The 22,500-nt window shown below is 45.2% G+C and overlaps 1 protein-coding gene across 1 annotated transcript in view; it reads left to right on the top strand.

The window, feature by feature from the left end:
• The window catches only part of LOC119597465 (disintegrin and metalloproteinase domain-containing protein 10-like), an 81,450-nt gene that overhangs the window by 2,853 nt on the left and 56,097 nt on the right, over positions 1–22,500 (top strand). Inside the window, exons 3-4 of the mRNA XM_037947040.1 lie at positions 12,203–12,312; positions 13,482–13,629. Coding sequence (XP_037802968.1) covers positions 12,203–12,312; positions 13,482–13,629 — 258 coding nt within the window. The remainder of the gene's footprint in view (positions 1–12,202; positions 12,313–13,481; positions 13,630–22,500) is intronic.

A 22,500-nucleotide genomic window follows, 5' to 3' on the forward strand; every position in this document is an offset into this window, starting at 1 on the left:
GCGCGGTAAACGATGTATGAGAATGTAGTAAAGGCGAGGCTAGTTACTATAACCCTTCTCCATTATCACCGCAGGAGCCACCGTTTAACGTCCCCATCGCCAGCCAATACCGCCATTGCCTCAGCCCATCACAGGTGCGGCGGCATCGTGGGGAGGGGGGGGGAGGCTGGGAGCGGAGCGTTTTGGTGTTTTTTCGTTTTTTTTTTTTTTTTCTCCTTTGTGGGGGGGGGGGTGTTTGTGTGTGTGTGTGTGGTCGGTTTGTTTTGTTTTCTGTCTTTGTCTTTTCTTTTTTTTCTCTTTATGCTTTTTTGCTCTCTCTATAGCGCTCTCTCTCTCTCTCTCTCTCTCTCTCTCTCTCTCTCTCTCTCTCTCTCTCTCTCTCTCTCTCTCTCTCTCTCTCTCTCCTCTCCCTCTCCCTCCCTCCCTCCCTCCTACCGCTCCTTCTTCCTCTCCCCTACTCTCACCTCCCGTCGGATTCCCTCCCTCTCTCCACCCCTTCTTCCCTCCCCTCCCCTGTTCACCCTCCCTCCCTCCACTCCTCTCCCCTCTCCTCCCCACCCCCTTCCCTCCCTCCTTCCCTCTCCTTTTCCCTCCCTTTTCTCCCTCTCAGTCCGCCTCCTTCGTACACCCATTTTTCATACGTCAGAGGCATCTTTCCTGGGTAATTCCTCATCGTCCGAGCGCTTTTTAGTGTGTTCGCGTGTAGAGTCTCGACCTCCAGTGAGCATCTGTCCGCCTGTTCGGAAGGGTTACTTACCAGCGTAGTTTTTATTCGACTCGTCACAAGGAGAGTGTTACTGTCCTGTCCTCCTCCCCCAGGACACCTGCCAGGCTCTCGTCGGTACGAAATCTCCATCGGTCTGCTTTGTTTTCCTTCTCGGTCGCCATTCTCCTCTTTCTCCCCCTTCGTCTGACGCCCTTATGGTTCTACTCATACCATCGTATCTCCCCTCTCCCCCCTCCTTCTCTCCTCTCCCTTCTTCCTTCTCCCTTCTCCCTTCTCCCTTCTCCCTTCTCCACACACCAGCGCGGTTTCTGCAATAGTAGTCTTTCTTCCTTCCCTTCTGTCGGAGGCCCATGAGTCAGTTGTCCCGAGGAAAACTTCTCTTTATCCTCCTCCTCTGTTTTTTTCTCCTCTTCCTCCTCCTCCTCGCCGACTTCTTTTCCCCCCTCCTCCCCCTCCTCCCCTACTTGGGCATTATTTAGCAATGCCTCCGCCATCCGTGCATCCTTAACTGGTCTACCCCACCCACAGTTAACAAGGCCAAAATTGAGTGCTATTAGGAGACTTTCAGATGGTCCTCCTCCTCTTCCTCCTCCTTCGCGTTCTCCTTTTCCTTCTTCTCCCTTTTCTCCCTCCTCCCCCCCCCTCCTCCTCCTCCTCCTCCTCCTCCCTCCTCCTCCTCCTCCTCCTCCTCCTCCTCCTCTTCCTCCTCCCTTTCTTCTCTTCCCCTCCTCCTCCTCCTCCTCCTCCTCCTCCTCCTCCTCTCTCTTTCTCCTCTCTCCTCCTCCCTCCTCCTCCTCCTCCTCCTCCTCCTCCTCCTCTCCTCCTCTCCTCTTTCCTCCCCCTTTTCCTCCTCCTCCTCCTCCTCCTCCTCTTTTTCCTCCTCAGTTTCTCCCTATACCCAGAACTGTTTCATCTTGTTAATTTTTTTTCTGTGCGTGTGCGTGGGGGGAAAAGGTAGGGTTAGGGGGATGGGTGGGGGTTGGGGTGGGTGGGTAGGGGTATGGGAGTGGGTGGGGGCAGGGGTAGGGGAGTGGGTGGGGGCAGCGGTAGGGGAGTGGGTGGGGGCAGGGTAGGCTTCCCTTGGCTGCAACATCCTTGTTTATAGCCCCGCACATCACACTTGTTACAGTGAGCGCTGCTATTTTGTCGAGAGACCGAGGAGGTCTTTGCTCGCTGTGTTGAGAAGAGAGGGGAGAAGGAGAAGGAGAAAGAGAAGAGGAGTTAGAGAGATAAGGAAAAGGAAAGGAGGGAGAAGGAAGGAGAAAGGGGTAGGGGGAAGGAAGGGAAAATGAGGAGGAAGAGCGAAGGGGAAGGGAAAGATGGAGAGAGAGAAAGGAAACGAAGGGATTCCCTAAATTTTCTGCCGAGTAAAGCTTGAATAACGAGGCCGAGGCAGAGCTGGAGGAGGAAGTAAAAGATAGTAGGGCGAGGAAAGAATGATGGTCGGGAGGAGAAGGAGAGGGAGAAGGAGAAGAGGAACAAGGAAAGAAAATGAGGACGAAGAACGACGAGGGAAGAGAGAGAGATAGACAAAGCCATCGAAGGTAAACAAAAACAAAAGAGGAAGAAGGCAGAGAAAGGAAGAGGAGGAGCCAAAAGGACAGGCAAAGGATAGGAGTTCGGAGGGAACAGGGTTGGATGGGATGGGAGGACGAGGGGGGAGGGGAAGGGGGGAGCAGTGTACTCTATTGATCGCGATAGGCGGCGCGCCCTCCCTCGCCCTCCCTCGCCCTCCCTCGCCCGGCCAGGCACCTCTAGGCCCCGTCATTGTAGTCTTCGGTGGGCCGCCGGGGCTGCGCTGCCTTCCCCTCTCTCATCTTCCCCTCTTCCCCTCTTCCCCTCCCCTCTGTTCCATCTTCCCCTCATCCCTGTGCCCCTCTTCTCCCTTTCCTTCTTCTCCATATTTCTTCTCTCCCTTCTCCCTCCGCCTCCCCTCCCCTACTTCCCTCTTTCCTGGCCCAGAGACCTGATTTCCCGATCAATTTAGCACGTGATTCGTAAGGGGGGTGTGATGGTACGTACGGAGAGGGGGGGAGGAGGAGGAGGAGAAGGATCTCATCATCATCATCATCATCATCATCATCATCATCATCATCATCATCATCATCATCATCATCATCATCTAACATTTCATCATATCATCATATCATTATCATTACATTTACATCATCATGTATATTCATATCCCCACCATAATATATCTCCATCTCATATTGCATCATCATAGAATCATGTCATCATCATTCAACATCTTCTATCATCTCACTCATCATTCATCATCATCATCTTCTCACTCTCATCGCCATCTCCTCACCCTCACACATTCTCCACAACTGTTGTTTGTGTTGTACTCTGCATTTCCTCCGCCGGTAGTAAGCCCATCCGTGTGATACAAAGGGAAATCTGGGTTGGGTTAAATCTTTTGTCTCGCTCAATCATTATAGATAGTTCCGTCTGCCATTCCTCCCGTCAGCATTCCAAGCGGTTTTTTGTGCCTTCTTTACATCCGCTGGTAGTACCTGGATAGTACCGAGGAACGTAGGTGTTTGAGGACTTTTTATTATTTTGTTGGTCTCCGCTGTAGGCTGGTGCTGTGGGCGTCCTTCCCTGTTTCTTGAGTTTCCTTGTTTTGGTCCTCTGTTTTGTTGGTTTGTGGGCGTGTCTGTGGCTTCGTATTTGTTTATTTGTTTTGATTTGTATGTTTTTGTGTGTTCTGTTATATCTCTTCGTCCTCCTCTCCCCTGTCTTTCTCTTCCCCCTTGCCTTTCCCTCCATTTCCCATCAGTTCCCCTCTCTTCCTCACATTTTACCTTCTCTTCCCCCTTCTTTCTCTCCCATCTCTTCCATCTGTTCCTATTCCTTTCCCTCTGCTCCCCCTCCCATTGCCTTCCTCTCCCCTCCCATTTCCTCTTCTGCTCTCCCATTCTCGTATCTCCTCTTCCATTCCCCACTCTCCCCTCCCCTCCCCCTCCCCCTCCCCTCCCCTCCCCTCCCTTCCCCTCATTTACTTCCCCTCTTCCCCTCCTCCTCCCCTTCTCATTCCTCGAACATATTTCCCGTTTTTTGTGTGTGGGTCTCCTGTGTTCTCGCCCCACACACTTCCGGAGCGACAATGTCCTCAAAGGGTGAGGCTCGAGTAAGTGTGTTGAGAAGGGCGAAAATAACACACTAGGTCAGTGTGGTGTGCGGAAGGGTGAAGGGAGAGGGTGACTGTGTGTTGGTGGGGGCGGGAGGAGGAGGTAGGGGTGTGGGTAGGGGGACGGAGAGGGAGAAGGGGAGGGGGCTCCAGATCTTTGTTTTCATCTGCATTCTTTTGCATATTCGGGCTTTTCAACTTTTTATTTTTGTGTGTGTGTGTATCTTCCCTGACTCTTTTTTCTAGGTTCTGTTTTATTATTATGTTATTTTATCATCATCATCCTCATCCTCATCCTCCTCATCCTCCTCCTCCTCCTCCTCCACCTCCTCCTCATCATCATCTATATAATTTGAGTTTTTTGGATTACAAACGTCATGTGTCTTTTGCTCTCCTAAGGCCGTGCCAGTAGCCAATGTCTGTCACTCTTGGTTGATTCCTGAAGGAAGGGGTGCACCCTGGACGAATAATTTTGACCTCTGGAAGACCTCTCTCCCCCTTTCTTCCCCTATTCTCAAAATGCTTAAAATTCTCCGCCCCTCTCCCATCCTTTTTTCAATTTTTTTTTTCTTCTCGGCATATTTTCCTTCCCGCTTCGCACTACTGTTCTCAGAAGTATTGTTTTCGACTTATTTTCCTTTCCCGCCCTCCCCCCCCCTCCCTCCTTCGATCTCAAAAATGTTGTCCTTGATTTATTCTCCTTCTCTCCCCCCCCCCCTCACCACCACCACCACCATTTTTGAACCTGATTTATTTCCCCAAGGTAGATAAACCCAAGATTTAGCGGCGTTGCCTGCTCACGAGCCGTCTCTCGCCTTTAGTGCCAGGTGTCCTCCCGCGCTTGCATCCTGATTGCACGTGGTGACCGAGACCCACCGGCGGCAGGAAGCATGAGGCCCTTTTATTTATTCATTTACTTATTTGGTTTATTTGTTTGTTTGTTGATTCATCCATTCGTTTATTCATTTACATTTTCTCTAGTCTCCCTCCCTCGCCGTCCCTGAGACCAAAGCCAGGGCCTCCGTTCGTGGCCATAGAGAGAGGGTAAAGGAGAGGGACTTGGAATGAGGTTCCGGTGTAGGAGCGGGGGGGGGGGGAGGTGTGGGGAGGCGGGGAGGTGTGGGCGGCCTCCTTCGTCCCTGGGAACCCCTCGTTCGCGCCGCCCCATTTGTTTTGCATTTTTACGGCGTGGGATATGAACGGAATGGGGAGTTGAAGTCCCGTCCATGAAGATACAATTTGGTCGCCGGGCGTATGGGCGTCCTCGCATATGCCGTTTGGGAGATTGGCAGCTGCAGTGTTGCCAGGCCTCCGTCGCCGCGGACCCCTTCGCCGGCTTCGCGTATTTATGGAATTGCTTTTATATGGGCGGCCGAGACGGCGGCTTCAGCGCCCCTCCCGCGTGCCATTTGGATTTGCTGGGGATTTTAAATGATATTTAGATGCGATTCCTCCGGCGAGAACTTGAACTTTGGCCTTCAGAGGGAAAGAGAGAATGAGGAAAAGGTGATAGATAGCTCGAAAAAATAAAAGGAATCGTCTCGGTGCCGACGTGGAATATTCTGGAATTGGTGCTGTCAGTCTCGTGTGTTCAGCGTGTGTGCAAAACATTGTTTGTTTATTTGATGTATTTGCGAGATGTATTTGGGTCTTTTTGGGGGGGTGTTTATGTTTTATTTTCTTGTGTGTGTGTTATATTATCGTTTACATCACAGTGAACCGAGATTAGCCTTCAGCTGTGCCGCCAACAGGTACAATATTTGGTCAAAACTAAAAGGGGACACGCCCAAGGAAAGCCGCGTTCCCCGTGGCTCCTCGCCATGAGAACCTGGCAAAGGGTGCGAGCGGCTTGGTCTCCGTCGACGTCCCGCTGAGAGGATCCCTTCGAAACTGGATCACGTGCACATCTGTCGAGGGTTCGTCCAACGGAACCCCGCCTCTCAGCCCCGGACATGCGAGAGAGAGAGAAAAAAACCTTTCTTTTGCGTCCTTGCGCGGGAAGAGCGGCGAAGGACGACCTATAAATAGGATGGTGACCTTGTTGGGTGCGGACCAGCTGAGCTATTGATTCTTAAGATCATACTTTGGCGTCGCAGCGAGAGGGTTGCGAGAGCCGCGTCGTGGACTGTAAGGGGACGCGAATACTTCTGCCTTCTTCAGTTAGATACAGGGAAATAACTAATCGATGGTGGCACGAAGGAGGGAGAGGGAGGGAGGGAGGAAATAAGGTGAGGGAATAAAGAGGAACTGGAGGATGAAGAGAGATATAACGAGAGAGGAAAGGACCCGAAAGCGAGGGGTAGGAAGAAGAGAGAAAGAGCAAGAGGAGATAGAGAGAAAAGATGAGAGAGAGAGAGAGAGAGAGAGAGAGAGAGAGAGAGAGAGAGAGAGAGAGAGAGAGAGAGAGAGAGAGAGAGAGAGCACGAGAGGAAGCCGAGCTGAGAGAGAGAGGAGAAGGGGACAGGACGAGAGTGGGTAGTGTTACCTTGGAGATTCCTGAGTGGCTCGAATGCATGGGCACCGCGAAGGTTAGACAGGTAACACAGTGCTTGAGGGCGGCGTGGCTGATGCTCGGGCTCTTGTTAAAGCAGATGTGTTTGCGGGCGTGCTTTCTTTGTATCGGGAGGTCCGCGTCGGTTGTTTGTTCCTTTGTTCTTATTTTCTTCCTTGTTCGTATTTGTTTTTGTTGTTTATCGGTCTTGGTCTTTGCGTGTAGGTCTGTCCTTAGTGATGAGATCATTCATTACTGGTCTGAAGTCTAGCAATGCAGTAGGAAATTTGCAACGCGTACGCGCCCCTCCCCCTTCTTTCCGCGTAGAACAAGTAAGCGAGACGAAGTAATTATAAAGTTTTCGCTCGCAAAAATAGAGCCCCCTTGCACTTTCCGTTATTTGCACATCACACACAAAGCCGTATTGCAGCCTCGGCCTTAATCCATTTATAGTGAACCCGGGCCCGGCTGCTACAATGTGGATCTGTTTATCATCTCATATATACAAATAAAGCACGGAAAAATTGTTCGCCTGTGCTTTGATTAAGGATCTGTTTTGAGAGTGATACGGCGGGGGGGGGGGGGATGTGTGCAGAGGGCGGGAAAAATGAGTGAAATGAGGGATCGGCGAAAAGTGGCGAAAACATGGCCAACTTCCCTGCTCTTTTTTCCCTTCTCTCTCTCTCTCCCTTTCTCTCTCTCTCTTATGACGGGAGGAAATATTGACACGTTTAAAAGAATTTAGGTTCGAGTTCTCTCAAGTTTCTTTTTTTCTCTCCCTCTCTTCATTTATTTATTTCGTTCACATCCCCGCTAAGGAGTGATACGATGAATTGGAGGAATGGAGGAGGAAATAGAGAGAGGGAAAAAAAATGACGAGCGAAGAAAGAAGAGGAAACAAAAGACAGGCGCAAGAAGACACCCTCCAAAAAAGGCGGGCGCAGGTGGCTTTATTACGAGGAATTGCCGGAGAACAGCGACCGGGAGAGTGGAAATTGTAAAGATTCTGGGATTAAAAGTGATGGCGGCGAGGCGGTTGAGGAGGAGCGATGCGGAGGAACAGCGCGCGGCACTTCTCTGCGGGGGGGGGGGGTTCATGCACTTACAATGCATTACAGCACTTGTGTGCTACTGCTGCTCCGGCTTGTAATGCATACATGTATACATACTATACATACAGGCATGGCCGCATGCAATTAAACTATGCGAACTCATATCACTCTCGTCCTCTTCTCTCTTTCCTTCTCTTCTCGTCTCTCATCTCTTACTCTTCTCTTCTCTCTCTTCATACTCTCTCTCTCTCTCTCTCCTCTCTTCTTCTCCTCTCCTCTCTCTCTTCTCTTCCTCTCTCTCTCTCTCTCTTTCTCTTCTTCTCTTCTCTCCTCTCCTCTCTCTTCTTCTCTTCTCTCCTCTCTCTCTCTCTCTCTCTCTCTCTCTCTCTCTCTCTCTCTCTCTCTCTCTCTCTGCTCCCCCCCCCCTCTTTCTCTCTCTCTCTCTCCCCTTGCGCATGTATGTATGCATGACCTTACATTGCGATGATAACGTGATAACTCGAGCTGCGTGTCATGGTGAGAGCGGCCTTGTGTGGTGACGGCGCCGCTGATCGTGGTCGCTGCTGCTCGGCCTAAGCCACGTGTTTATGAAAATGCCCCCGAGCCAAGGAAGCCACTGGGGGAAGCGTGGTTTGAGGAAAGTGGTCCTCCGAGAACATGGAGCGTGGGACGACCCTTTCCGCGGGGCTAAGTGGTCAAGTGTGAGGGAAACGACCCCGGGGTCACTGCCTCGGCGAGCAAGTGTGTTTAGGCTGGAATGGGTCGGCGTGACGCGGCGGCGTTCATATTTTATGACGGAATTCCTGCGCGGGAACGTGCCACTTTTATTGACGTTGATTGATGGCGTTGGGAGGGAGTGCACGGGGCCAGAGGACTCCCGAGGGGAAGGATTCACTTTCCTTAGTGTGGGCGCTTTGACTGTCAAGGATTGGACGCGCGCCGAGGATTGGGTTACGCGGGGAACTGGAATTGCGTCATTCCTGCTCCTCCCGCTGGCGTCCCTGTCCCGCTCGTCCTCCTCCTCCTCCTCCTCCTCCTCCTCCTCCTCCTCCTCCTCCTCCTCCTCCTCCTCCTCCTCCTCCTCCTCCTCCTCCTCCTCCTCCTCCTCCTCCTCCTCCTCCTCCTCCTCCTCCTCCTCCTCCTGCATGCATCCTGCAGCGCGGATGGAGGGCGTGGAAGTAGGGCAGGCGAGGAGGAGGCGAAGGAAGCCTTACGAATATGCGGAGGAGGACGCAAGGACGGCCAGGGTCGCGGTGCACAGAAGGATCGCTCGGCCGGGCCTAACGAGGGCCTCGCGTCACGAATCCCCCGCTGCTCATTTAGAATGTCATCCTGGGCGGGAGCCATGCCAGCAGGCGGCATGTCACTCTCTCTCTCTCTCTCTCTCTCTCTCTCTCTCTCTCTCTCTCTCTCTCTCTCTCTCTCTCTCTCTCTCTCTCTCTCTCTCTCTCTCTCTCTCTCACTCACTCACTCTCTCTCTCTCTCTCTCTCTCTCTCTGTCTCTCTCTCTGTCTCTCTTTCTCTCTCTCTCTTTCTCTCTCTCTCTTTCTCTCTCTTTCTCTCTCTCTTTCTCTCTTTCTCTCTGTGTGTGTGTGTGTGTGCGTGTGCGTGTGTGCGTGTGCGTGTGCGTGTGTGCGTGTGTGTGCGCGCGTGCGTGCGTGCGTGCTTCGTAACCTGAGCCTTGCCGGACGGGAAGCGGCATGTGGCAAAGCGAAGGCCGAGAGAGATGGGGAAATATGAATGCGAATGGCCAGTGCATTTGACGGGGCGGATGACGGATGCGGATCAATGATTGTGTGTAAAGGGAAATGCGTGTTTGGCTCTCGGGAAAAGGTGCGTGGCCTCCCTTGGCCTGCTTCCTTATCGCACGCGCGCCCATCTGCGGATGCCACGGAGCCTCCGCCTGTGGCCAGCCTCGTGGTCGTTAGTGCCGCGATATATATCCTCTCTTCTTTTCTCGCCTCCCTTATCCTCTGTCTTCGTCTTCGTCATCCTTTCATCTTCTTTCCCCTCTTCCTCTTCCTCTTCTCCATCTCGTTGACCTTCTTCTTCTTCTTTTTCTTCTTCCTTTTCTTCTTTCTTCTTCTTCTTCTTCTTCTTCTTCTTCTTCTTCTTCTTCTTCTTCTTCTTCTTCTTCTCCTCTTCTTCTTCTTCCTCCTCCTCCTCCTCCTCCTCCTCCTCCTCCTCCTCCTCCTCCTCCTCCTCCTCGTTTCTTCTTCGTCTTTCTCCTCCTCCTCCTCTTTCCCACTTCCTCTTTCCCTCCTACTCTTTTCCGCTTCCTCTTTTCCTCCTCCTCATCCTTTTCCTCCTCCTCCTCCCCCTCCTCCGCCTCCTCCTCCCCCTCCCCCTCCCCCTCCTCCTCCTCCTCCTCCTCCTCCTCCCCCTCCTCCTCCATCCGTGCATCCTCAACGGGTCTACCCCGCCCACAGTCAGCATGTCCAAAATTGAGTGCTATTATGAGGCTTCCAGAGGCTTTTTCGTTCGTGTCATTTCTGATGGTCTTATCCTTCCTCTGACACCCCCCCCCCAGCCTCGCGCCCCACGCCCGCATCTCGAGACACCCTTATCTCCCCTTATAAGTTCTTCATCGTTCCCCTCTTCCTCTGTTCTCTTCCACTCCCCTCCTCTCTTGTTCTTGTTTCTCTTTCTCTTCCCTCGCCTCTTATCTCCTCCCCACTACTTCCTCTACCCGTTGTTCGTTCTTCTGTTCGGTCTCCTCTCTCTTCTCCTTCCTCCTCCTCCCTTCGTCATTCCCTGTGCCCCTTTCCCTCTCCTCGGTCCTTCGCCTCCGCTCCTTGGCTGCCTTCGTTTCCCCCTCATTTCCCCTTATTTTTTCATAACATTCCTTGCTTCTCATCGCCTTTTTCGCAACTTCCCATTATTTCCCCTCGCCATTTTTTCGAAACCTCTCCTCATTTCCTTTTCTGTTGCACCCTGACGGCCTGGCAGACTCCGCACCTGTGGCCAGGGTCCGCGGATGGCCCTCGTGGCCTGGCAGCGACGGGGCCATGATGAAGGCCAGCTCGAGTGGTTTCTTTTATTATGTTAATGGCCGTCATGAGGGGAGGGGCTGGCGGCTCGGCCCTGCTCTCTGCTGATCGCTGCTGCTGCTTCGGGGCGGAGAGGGGAGGGGAGGGGGCGGGGAAGGAAAGAAGGAGAAGAGGAGAAGGGAATGAGAAGGAAAGGGGGAAGGGAAATGGGAGGAGGAAGGAGAAAAAAGTTGGAGGGGGAGAGAATTATGAAGGGAAAAGGAAGGAAGTCTTAAGAGGACAAAGGGGAAGGGAAGGATGGAGAGGGGAAAGGAAGAATGGAGGGGGGGAAGTGGGAGTGAGAGGGGAAGGGAAGGAGAAAGTCGAAGAAAGGGAGGAAAGGGGAAGGAAAAAAGATAAAGGGAACAGAAGGGTTAAGAATTCCCAATTGTTTTTTTCCCGACTGTGAATATATAAAACACACACACACACACACACACACACACACACACACACACACACACACACACACACACACACACACACACACACACACACACACACACACACACACACACACACACACACACACACACACACACACACACACACACACACACGAAGAAGGCCTATATAAATACTTATATAAACCTTGCATGCGAACACACATACAAACGCACATACACACACACAAACACATGACACTGCTGACCTACGGAATGTTCGTCATTAATCACGGGAGATTAATGGGATCGGAGGGTGAAAGGGACACGCGAGTATAAGAAATACTAACAAACATAAACCAGGTATTGCCTACGAGTAAAGGGGATTAAAAAGACACCAATATGACAAGCAAACAGTAAATGCCACAGATAATTTATGGTTGAATTTACACGCCCCATCGAGCGCTGACTTTGTTTTCGTCCTACTCTCTTTTCATGTTTACTTTTGCGTTCGATTCTTTTCCGAACTTGCGAGAGTTGAAGGTAGTGGCAGGGGGAGGAAGGGGACTGAGGGAGGGTAGAGGTATGGGGAGGGGGGAGGGCCAGGGGAGTTGTGGGTTAGCGGTAGAGAATAGGGGAGAGGGTAGGCGTATAAGGAGAGTAAGGGGAAGGAGTTAGGGCTTGATGGTAGGGGCAAGTGGAGGGGGCGTGGGCGTGAGCGAGGGTGGGAGTATGGGGGAGAAGGTTCCGGGGAGTTGTAGAGGCAGGAGGAGGGGGGGGACTATAGGAGGGGGAGGGGACTCGAGGGGAGGAGTTGTGGGTAGAAGGTAGAGCATAGGAGCAGGGAAGGGGGGGAGAGGGGTTAGGAAGGTGGGTCGGGAGGATATAATCAATGGGAAGAGGCACCCTAAACGCGACCCCGTGAAACCCAACACAGCTTAAGAAATTGAATCTTTGATGGGGGCGCAGTTTTGGTGATTCGCTCCTCATTGGTGACGTCACGGGACATCGGGGGCGTAGGCGGTTATTAACTGTTGAAAGCGGCGCGTCTTTGTTCATCTGGCAGGCAGTCCCCCCCCCCCCTTTTTTTTTTTTTAGCCCATTCATTCTCCTTAAGCGGTGTTCGGCGGTCTTACTTTTGGATTCTGAAAGCAAGTCTTATGCCATTAACATTAGGGGGAAATTGTCATTAAAATCTCAGACTGGAGCCTCATTAATGGAGTTAACAGTTCGCAATGTACAGATTTTGTCTCCCAAACTCCCTCTATCTATCCATCTGTGTGTGTGTGTGCGTGCGTGACTGCGTTCGTGCACGAGAGAAATATTCTACCCGTTCGCACAGCAGAGAAGGCGCCCGCAGCCCCTAACTCTTCCCTTCTTCCAGGGTCGGCACTGAGCGAGTATGTGAGCCGATACGAGGTGTTGCGCTACAACCCGGAGCAGGTCCACCGCGACCATGAGCGTGTCAAGAGGTCACTGTATAAAGATGAAGAGGTAGGTCTTCTTCTTCTTTTGTGTTTATGGGATTATTGGCCATTTTTTCTTGTGTATTTGTTTATGTATTATTTGTTCTCTGTTGCTTTTTAGATTTGCAAAGGAGTCATTGTCAAAGTTTATATATCGTAACCTATCATGATTTTGCGTTGGATCATGAATAGAATGTTATTGGATAATTGTGTCATTTAAAATCGCGTTTGTATCCTTTTTTTTTTTTTTTTTTGCTAGAGGGAGAGGGAGAGGGAGAGGGAGAGGGAGAGAGAGGGAGAGGGAGAGGGAGAGAAGAGGGGAAGGCGAGAAGAGGGGGAGGGAAGGAGAGAGGAGAGAGAATTTGAGAGGCAGAAGTTCATATTTCTGAAGGCACAGGTTCCTGGTTGATCGCGTTCCCAAACCCCCCTTCATGAAATCTCCCATTTTATTTTCCACATATTACTGTACTGTGGATTGTTTTCGTGTGTAGATGGAGTGCATTTTCTGTCTTCCTAATTTACTTCTTCTTTCTTCTGTTCCTTCCTTTTTCTCCTCCCTCCTCTCCTCCTCCTTATCCCTCCTCCTCCCTCCCCTCCTCCTACCCCTCCTCCTCCTCCCCTCCTCCTCCTCCTCCCCCTCCCCCCTCCTCCCTCCTCATCCTCCCTCCCCCTCCCCTCCCTCCTCCTCCTCCCCTCCCCTCCTACTCCCCCCTTTCCCCCTTCCCTTCCCTCCTCCTCCTCCTCCTCCTCCTCCCTCCTCCCCTCCTCCTCCTCCTCCTCCTCCTCCTCCTCCTCCTCTTCCTCCTCTCCTCCTCTCCTCCTCTCCTCCTCTGTTCCTCCTCCCCCTCCTCCTCCTTTATTGCTTATGTATTCATTTGCTCATTGCCCCCTTGGGCCTTTTCCTTTTCTTCTTCCTCTCTTTTGTCCACCTCTCTCCTCTTCATCCTCTTTTTTCTGTTTTAACTTCTGAGAGCACAAAAGGAGTTCAGGCATATTGTTACAGTGTTTAAGTACATGAAGGTATGCATAGTTTTTCATGTACTTTTCTCACTTATTGTGCCTCCTATTTTCACATGCTTGTGTAAATTCATAATAATATTCATGTTGAATGCCATAGTTCTCTGAGTGACAGTGACAGTAGCGTGTTTGATTAGTATTTATTTTGTTAAGATTTACTTACTATTGATTTCTTTCCAGCTGACCATAGCATTTGCCTCCCATGGACGGTCATTTCACCTGCGACTGAAGCGGGACACACAGACGATCAGTCCATATGTCAAAGTAGAAGTTCCACCCAGATTAGAAGGGCTGGATTTTAACCACCTTTATGAAGGGACAGTTGAAGGTTCGTTCTTATGAGAGTTTTACCTGGAATACATTTAAATGTTTTAGTGCTGTAGTTAGTGAGGAAATTTCACTTTTTTTTCAACCTCTTTCTCTTTATTAAGATTAGATTGAATAGTCTGACTTTGTATTTGTTATGTATCATCCCTTTCTAATGATTTTTTCTTTTTCAGCTGATCCCGGATCAAAGGTCTGGGGAAGCGTTAGAGGAGGAGTGTTTTGAAGGAGTCATAGATAGTGGGGGGGGATGGTGTATATATGTAGAGCGAGCAAACAAGTATTTCCCTCGCCACAATGCAACATCCTGGGGCTTCCACTCCCTCAATCCCACGACAACCTGTGGAGGACCCATATGCCCGGGTGCGTTCTGGGCATTCCTCGGGATGGGGTATAACAGAGACGTAGCAGCATGGATGGACCATGTTAAAAACTCTGCAGACCCTTGTAGAGGAAAAGGAGGAGGCTAGTAAACAGTAACCAACAAACTCCGGCTATCTGCTTAGTCAGTATAAGTACAAAAAATGGCTAGACTCTCATGATAATTACAAAACAAGTGGAGAGGAGGATGGCATTTCAGATTTCTATGAAACCATCTTGGATGATTACCATAAAAGTACAGTGCGAAAGAAAAACAGTCGAACGAAGAGAGCAGTGGGAATGGGTGTTGGAGAAGACAACAAAGGGACATGCTCTCTCTCAACCCAAAAACAGATCCCATGTTATGGCACCATATATACAAACAGGTAGAGTATTTTGTCCATTGGTTTGAAATATTTGCGGGGAAACAGTGAACTTCTTTGGGATGGCATGGATATAATTTTGAAGATACATTTTGGATAAATTGAAATCATGGTTTAATGTTGGCTCAAAAAAAAAGGATTTAAGGGCTATATGTGAGAAGGTTCTTAAGTGGTATAGAATACTATTTTTTATTTCCAGTACATCATATAATTTCTTGGGATGTTTTCCAGGAGGAAAATGACCCCATCAGGACACGGGATGAGATTACAGAAATGATCTCGCACATATCAAAGCCATCAATAATATCTACGGCAATGTGAAATTTGAGGGAAAATATAAGCACAGGAACATACGTTTTGAAGTCCCAGAGAATCAAGGTAAGGAGTGTAGGAATGTTTTTTACGGGGGTGCATGATTATGCTTAAGAGATGTTGAAGTGGTTGACTGATGAAACCCCCTTTAATTCAGTCATTTGCCCAAAGTAATTTCAGTGACTTGTTCCTTTTTCAATTTTTTGTCAAAGCTGTGAGATCACCCTGAAAAGGGAAAACAGAGTAAAAAGAGTGAAAAGTACATAGGTGGCTACAAGCACATATGGAAAAATTGTTGATAATTTCTGTCCAGGAAAATTATATATGATCCTGTGTAGCTCTTTACTTTTCCCCTTATAGTAGTTGATGGAGTTAGAAAATCTATGTTAGATTAACCTGTTCCCCTTAAAAGGGAAAACTAGACTGTGATTAGTTCTGACTTTTTTTTCTCATAACTAAATAAGGCATTTTGTGTATATAAAAAGACTTTTTTTTTAGCTAGCTTAGTACAGCTCTATATGATTTACATGTTTTTTGAGAAGTTTTGGTCATACTATTACTTTCATAATTATTTCTAAAAAGGATGAAAAATTTCAGCTAGTTGATGTATGTTATAAAATGGTTTTATCACTTGATTTGCTTTCTTTCAAGATTGATAATGATGAGCCTTGCCGTCCAAACTGGACAGGAGAACCAAACAAATTCTGTAAGCCAATGTGGATGTGAGCAACTTCCTGAACCTACATTCCCAAAAGAAGCAGGACGACTTCTGTCTTGCTTATGGTTTACGTTGGGGATTTCACAGGTGGTACCCTGGCTTACCCTGGGTTCTTCTCCACAGGTATTGTGCCCCCTTTTTCAAATGTTTATTAGCATTGTGAAATCTTAAGATTGTAAAATGTGTAAAGGATACAGTATGCATTGGTTTAATGTGTATCAATTTTCATGATTTGGACTTAAACCTTTTGGACTTAAACCAAGAAAATACTTCTTGTTAATTTTGTTACTGATTATTTCAACAGGTGCCTCTGGTGGTATTTGCGAAAAGTACAAGACCATACAGAGAACCTGGGAGGTTTCCGTCACTCTGAAAAGAGATCCCTAAAACCTGGTATAATCCAATTCCTCAACTAAACTCTCGCGTTCCTCCAAAGGTTCACAGCTCACATTGGCTCACGAGTTTGGGTCATAATTTTGGCTCACCACACGACTTTCCTGAGACGTGTAAGCCGGGGGGTCTGCTGGGGAACTACATTATGTTCTCCTCTGCCACCAGTGGAGATCGGCCAAATAATGACAAGTTTCTCAGTGCTCCATTCGTAATATAGCGCTGGTTCTTGATGCCATATCGGAAAAGAGAAGAACAAAACTGTTTCTCAACCAACAATGGTGCCTTCTCCCGGAAATAAGATCGTGAAGAAGGGGAGGAATGTGACTGTGGTTATGATGATGAGGAATGTAAAGAAAAGTGTTGTTATCCACTCAAGATTTCTCAGAATGATAAAATGCAGAATTCATCTGCAAGAGAGTGCAGACGCAGAAAAAAACACACAGTGCAGGTATAGTACAATCTGTAAATTTATTTAGGGTTCAGTAATACATGTAGGTATGTTTAAAGATTCAGATATCTTATTTTTGCATTAAAATTTTGTGCTTATAGTGATAAGAAGTTTGAGAATATAGGGACCGATTTATGTAAATATGAAAAACAGAAGAAAATCATAATTCAGTAAATTTTTTCTATTAAATTTTGTTTGTATTATTACATGAGTATTTAGAACAAGTTGCTATTGCCAAAATTCTCATATTTGTAGTTCAGTGTAATTTGTTTTAAAGAATTATGCTGCTTAAACAGTTTGTTAGTGAAACAAGTTTGAATTATAATAATATTATACTTAACTTTTACATTCGCTTCGTTTTTATAGTTTACATTTAACTGTGAGAAAGGGGTTCCAGGGGGCCCACTGTGGAGCAATTTGTAACATGCATAGTAGAACCAGTAAAGTCTCAAAGCAGAGTGTTTTGGGGAAAGGTAATTGGCCCTACCTGCTTCATAAAAAAAAGACTCACCTAGCCTTTTTTTTAAATAATTGAATTCAACATTCAACTGCAATAATAAGTCACCAGAAAAGAAGCAGTATTAAAGTTATGAAAATGGGGTTTGAATTAAGATTATAATGGCATCTGGAGATCACTGAGAGTTAGAGTTTTGAAGAACAGTAACGAGAGATAAAAGTCTCTCATCATTATGAAAGAGCATGACTTGAAACATTATTTCTTTAGTAAACTAACCTGTAGATTAGCCCGTATTCTAATATGTAAATGATTGATCAAAATATCTATCAAAAAGAAATGTGTATCCTTTAACAAACATTTGTATAAATCTTGATCTTGGTTCATTCTTAGTTAAGTGCAACTAATTTTGCATTCTTCCAGTCCAAGTGAAGGGCCTTGCTGTAGCAGAGACCATTGCACGTATGTGAAGCATGATGCTCGAGTTCAGTGCCATTCTGAGGACAGACTGGAGGGAAACGGTGAATTGCAATGGTCGCATGGCACAGTGCCCATCCCCCAGGAAGAAACGTGATCATAAACAGTGCAATTAAAAAGGCACAAAGGTAGAGCTAGAAATAACTTTTTTTTTTTTTTTAAAATTATTGTTAAAAAAATCTGGTATTAATGGTGCTGAGAACCACCTTTATTGCATTGATGTTTTTACTATAGGCTTTTAAAGTCTGCTTTTAAGCAGTTTCTAAAGAGAGATAAAGAGTACATTAAAAAAAAATTGGATAGAGTTTATTGGTATTTACGGAGAGCATCCAGAAGATCTGTGTATTGCACAAAGAATTGATATAATGTCTACTACAGTTTTATTAATTCTTTTTCAATTTACCCTCCAGGTCTGTATTAAGGAAAATGTAGTGGATCAATATGCTGCACACAAGTTGACGGAGTGCTTCCTCACATCAGACCGTGTGAAAGACAAAAAGAAGCTGTGTGAAATTTCTTGTCAAGAAGGCAATGACACTTCCACTTGTAATCTACTTCAGAACTAAAGCATATCTTTGGTGAACCTGTCTTTATGAGACCTGGAGCCCCATGTAATAACTTCCAGGTGAGATGATCTTTGCTGTCAGTGCTGTGAATTGTATTTGACTCTAGGAATATTTTTTACTTAATATTCTTTAAGGAAAGTAAAAATTATATCAGTAAAGGGTTAATTAAACAATGAAAAAGATGTCTCACCCCCAATGTCAAAGTTTGCTTCCAGGGTTATGCGATGTCTTCAAAAATGTCTTTCAGTGGATGCCGAGGGACCCCTTGCAAGGCTCAAGAACCCACCCCTTCAACCAGGACACCTTAACAGTGTTGCTGAGTGGATCACAGTAAGAACACAACCTCTTCTTGTGGTTGTAGTTACTTTTTTAATCATTCCATTTTACTTTTAATAATTCCCTTTTTATTCCTTTGCAAAAGATGAAAGGATGGTGATTTTTTTAGGAATGATAAAAATTTATAGTGTAGTATTTTCTATTTGAAAAAAGGGATAATTTTCAACAAAATATCTGATAAAGGTGTAACGCTTTTCATATGATTTAGAACAAATAAAAACTGCTGTTCCCACATGAAAGAAGAATGGATCATCATTACTTTTTTATTTCACAGCAATATGGTATGGTGTGATGATGCTAGGTTGGCTTTGTGGTCTTCATGGGCATTTTCATCAAATGCTGCGCAGTGCACCCCATCCAGCAACCCTCGCAAAACCTCCAGCGCGATCCATCACAGAAAAATCTACGTAGACCTGTCGCACTCTCAGAAGAGTCAAAGTAAGAGAATCAAGGATTAGTTAAGGCTGTTATGAACATTTTTGTCATCATTAAGAAAATGTTTTTAATATGAAATCAGGCATGAAAATTACCTTATACTGGTCTCTGAAACTTCCTATTTCTTTTCCCCGCGACATCGCCAAGGCCCGAGCCCAAATGCCCAAGGTGCCCCCGGGCCCCAGTCACCATCATCACCACCACCTTCATCACCACAATCAGCCTGGGCCATCTCGCCTAGTGGGGAGCAGCTGCAGCGGTGCCCGAACGGCCAAAGGGCGGAGCCAAGAGGTCTATCGGGCATACAGCGATGATCCGCCACCACCCTACCCGGGAACCCAGACCTCTTAGCTCTTCTAATCCGGGAAATTCTGTCACACCAGTCAATCGTAGCGGCCCTACCCGTCATGGATATGGTGAGGGCCGGGGACACTATAACGACCAAATTAGTGAAGGAGGTTCTGGTTAGTATTTTTGACTATTTAAATAATAAAAAATTGGAAGAGAAACGTGCATTCCAGATTTCCATAAAATTCTTGTTTGCTTATTTTTTATGCTTTGTATGTTTGTTTGTTAGCATTTAGAGAGATATTATGGATACTGGAATGCATTGTAAGCTTTAAAACTATTAATAGCAAATTAGTTTGCAGCTATGCATCCTGAAATTGCACTGCAATGAAGTTTTAAAAGATTTCCAGTTGCAAAGTTTTTTAATCTTGAATGCTTTAGTGATGAATAGGAAAAAGGTGACCTGTGCATGTAGAAGATAGTGGGCATGCTTTAAATTTTAATGATAGTTAGAATTAAATGAAGAATGTAGGTTTTGGTTGTTTATTTTGCCATGGTGCCTTATAAAATCCGGTATGTTAACCACTGGCATGTGATATATGGTACTGTTTTTATTTATTTTTATTTTCATTTTCTTTTTTTTTCTTTCTTTTTTCGTTTTTTAAATTTGGGGGCAATTTTAAAAGGCCTAAGATGCTTCAGAAAAAAGAGTTTTTTTAATCAAAGTACAGTACCATTGCACTTGCCAAGATTTTTCTGCATGGATGCATTTTGGATTTTTAACAGACAGATTTTTCGGGTTTTGATTTTTGTTTGTTTGCAAATGGTCAGATGCAGTTTTGGGGTAAGTATCTCGGAGAGAAATTTTTTAATTTTAAAAATAATCTGTTTTCCCCACATTAATTCTGATTTTAAAAATATTATGGTGTGACAGATTTTTAGGAAAGAATTATATATATTTTTTTAGGTAATTTGAGGGTTTTATTGTGATTTGTAGATATTTGAATTAGGAATAGGAGATTCATGAAAAACAAAAAGCAGATATACAAATAATGAGCCTTTGACACTATGATTAAAAATACTGTGTTTTAGTTGTAATTTTTTTCATTTGAAAGGTTTACTAAAGTTGTTCTACTTACCTTTTATTAACACATCCATTTCCATCCCATATTATAGTGTAAATCACACAAAAACAGTGGTGTTTCCCGGAGTGATTAACAATTTCCAATTTACCACAAAATGTCTGTCAGGCCTAAATGTTTGATTCATTTTTTTACCTCTTCTGTTGCATCATCCTTGAGTGCTAAACCTCCATGACATGGCAATTTTTTTTCTATTACCTAAAATGATGTGTAGAATCATTACATAATTTTTTTTTTTAAGAATTACTTTTACATTTGGAAAGTATCTCCCCTTTTTATTAAAAGTGATGTTTTTTTTTTCTGTTCAAATTAATTTTTGAGAAGGTTTGGTTGAAATCATCAGTTGTGAGATACTAAGGAAGGGTTTAAAACCCAAGAAGGCAATTATAAATATATGTATAGTAGTGAGAAACAAAAAGTATGCTTGCTTCTTTGCCTTTCCAAGATCATTACAGAAAGAATATTCCTTAGTTGTTCATGTTATTTATTATATTATACTTCTTTATCTAAAAAGATGTCATCTCATGTCATCTCAGAAAAATATCCCTAATCTCTAAGCCATCTCTGATTCTGTAAATTTAGCCGAGGCTTTGAATCCATGACTTGATATATGCTGTTTATAAGAGATACTTGTACTCAGATTTAACTCTTTGTTTTCTCTAAATGAAAAGAGTGAAGAACAAAACTTTTTAGGTTTATGTTGCAGATAAATTGAGAGTTATTTAAGATTTTGTGGTGAATGTATAATAAGTTGTATATCATGAAATTTACAAGTTGACCTAGTTGTGCCTTATTCCAGAAAGTTGGTGCGTATAACAGCAGGAAAGTTATAAGACTTTAAACTGTGTTCTCCAAAAGGTATAGAACAAAGATAAGGCCTGCCTCATATGTTTCTTCTGTAAATACAGGCAAAAAATTAGCAGGACACTGGCACAGCCTGTCAAACTTGTATAGATACAGAATATCTCACCAGGAAAGAAGTGCACATAATGAAATCACTTTCCTAGAATCTCGTGTGCATGAGCTTAACATCTTTTTCAGTATATGTTATTTAATATTGCACTTCTCATTGTTTGTTATGTAAGCTTAGGTTCAATTTACTCCACAGATCAATCATGTATCACCAGTTTTTTTTAGGTATACTGTATCTAACCCACTGCATAGACATCTTAAAGATTGAAAAGACAGGGAAATTGTGTTGAGTACTTCTTTTACCCTTTCAGTGTATATGACTGGTTATTGTTGTTAATGTTCAAGATGTTAGACTTCTGATAATTAACCCCTACAAAAGTAAGATTGATAGTTTTTTTTATTTAACCACTAAAGCTCCCTGCATGTAAAGTACCTTTTACTTGGTAATGCAATTATGCTTCAATTTTGCATGCATGGCTGCCTCTTATGAATATGAGTCAGCTAACAACTTCAGGAGCGAGAGAAATAATCAGAGAGTGGGGCTATTTTGGTATAGTCTTGGAGAGTACTGTATATTATGACCAGTACCTTTATGAAGACTTGTTACATAAGTATGGGCCAAAGCAGGAACACATGGAAAGACAGCAGTTGAAACCATGGCTGTTATTTTTATCAGCATTTGGTAATGAAATTTAAAAGTATGTTATTAGATTTTTTGCATATCAAGCATATAAGCATTGTCTTAAAACATAGCAAGAAGAGGATCAACATATAAGGATTGGAAATGCATGTTCAGTGAGCATGTCCTGTCATGCCTCATATCTTAAAAACCTTCACCAAGGTTCAACAAATGGAAAATTTTGATCTATTTGGATGATGGACCTTGTAGAAGGCAGAGGCAATCAGTTTACCATATTCTGGGGTTTCATTAAGGAAGATTATCATATATTTGGTGGAGGTATTGGTAACAGTGGCAGAAATACTGGAATTGGTGATGGATTTTTTGTTATTAATTATTAGGATTGTAGAAATACATTGCATTGTAAGGATTAAGCAGATGCTGACAGAATTTGCATGTTACATAATACTGTTCAAATCTGTTCATTAACCATAGCTGTCAAAGGATTGCATATGCCTGTTTAATGCACTTGGACCATAGATATTAGAGTGTATGTTTGAAGAGTATTTTTGTCTTGTTAGGTTACTAGGACTATCAGGACTTTTATGTTTTTGTGACAGTCAGTATGATGTGTGTAAATGATATTATAGTTAATTCCTGTTTTGATAATTCTAATTCAACTTATCCACGAAGGCAAACTGAAATCTTTTTAGCATTTGTACAGATGTTTGCATAAATTGTTACCTGCCTTTAGAGAAATGTTTTAAATACAAATTTTGAGTGTAATCATTCTTTGTAGGTGTGTTAACTAACTACTGCTGCTACAAAATAGCAAGACTGTAGATGTTGCAGTTATTTGATCTGGTCTTGACGGTGCTATCTGTTACACAGGCCATTAATGTTTAAGCTGTGATATGAGTCATATTGATTTGATAATTGTAACAGATCCACTTAATTTCTCAGTTGAATGTGTAGGCTGAAGTTATTAGTGAATTTTAAGGTTCAGAGTGGAGATATATTGTTTAGTCTGTC

This window comes from Penaeus monodon, chromosome 39 (assembly GCF_015228065.2).
Source record: "Penaeus monodon isolate SGIC_2016 chromosome 39, NSTDA_Pmon_1, whole genome shotgun sequence".
Classification (NCBI taxonomy): domain Eukaryota; kingdom Metazoa; phylum Arthropoda; class Malacostraca; order Decapoda; family Penaeidae; genus Penaeus; species Penaeus monodon.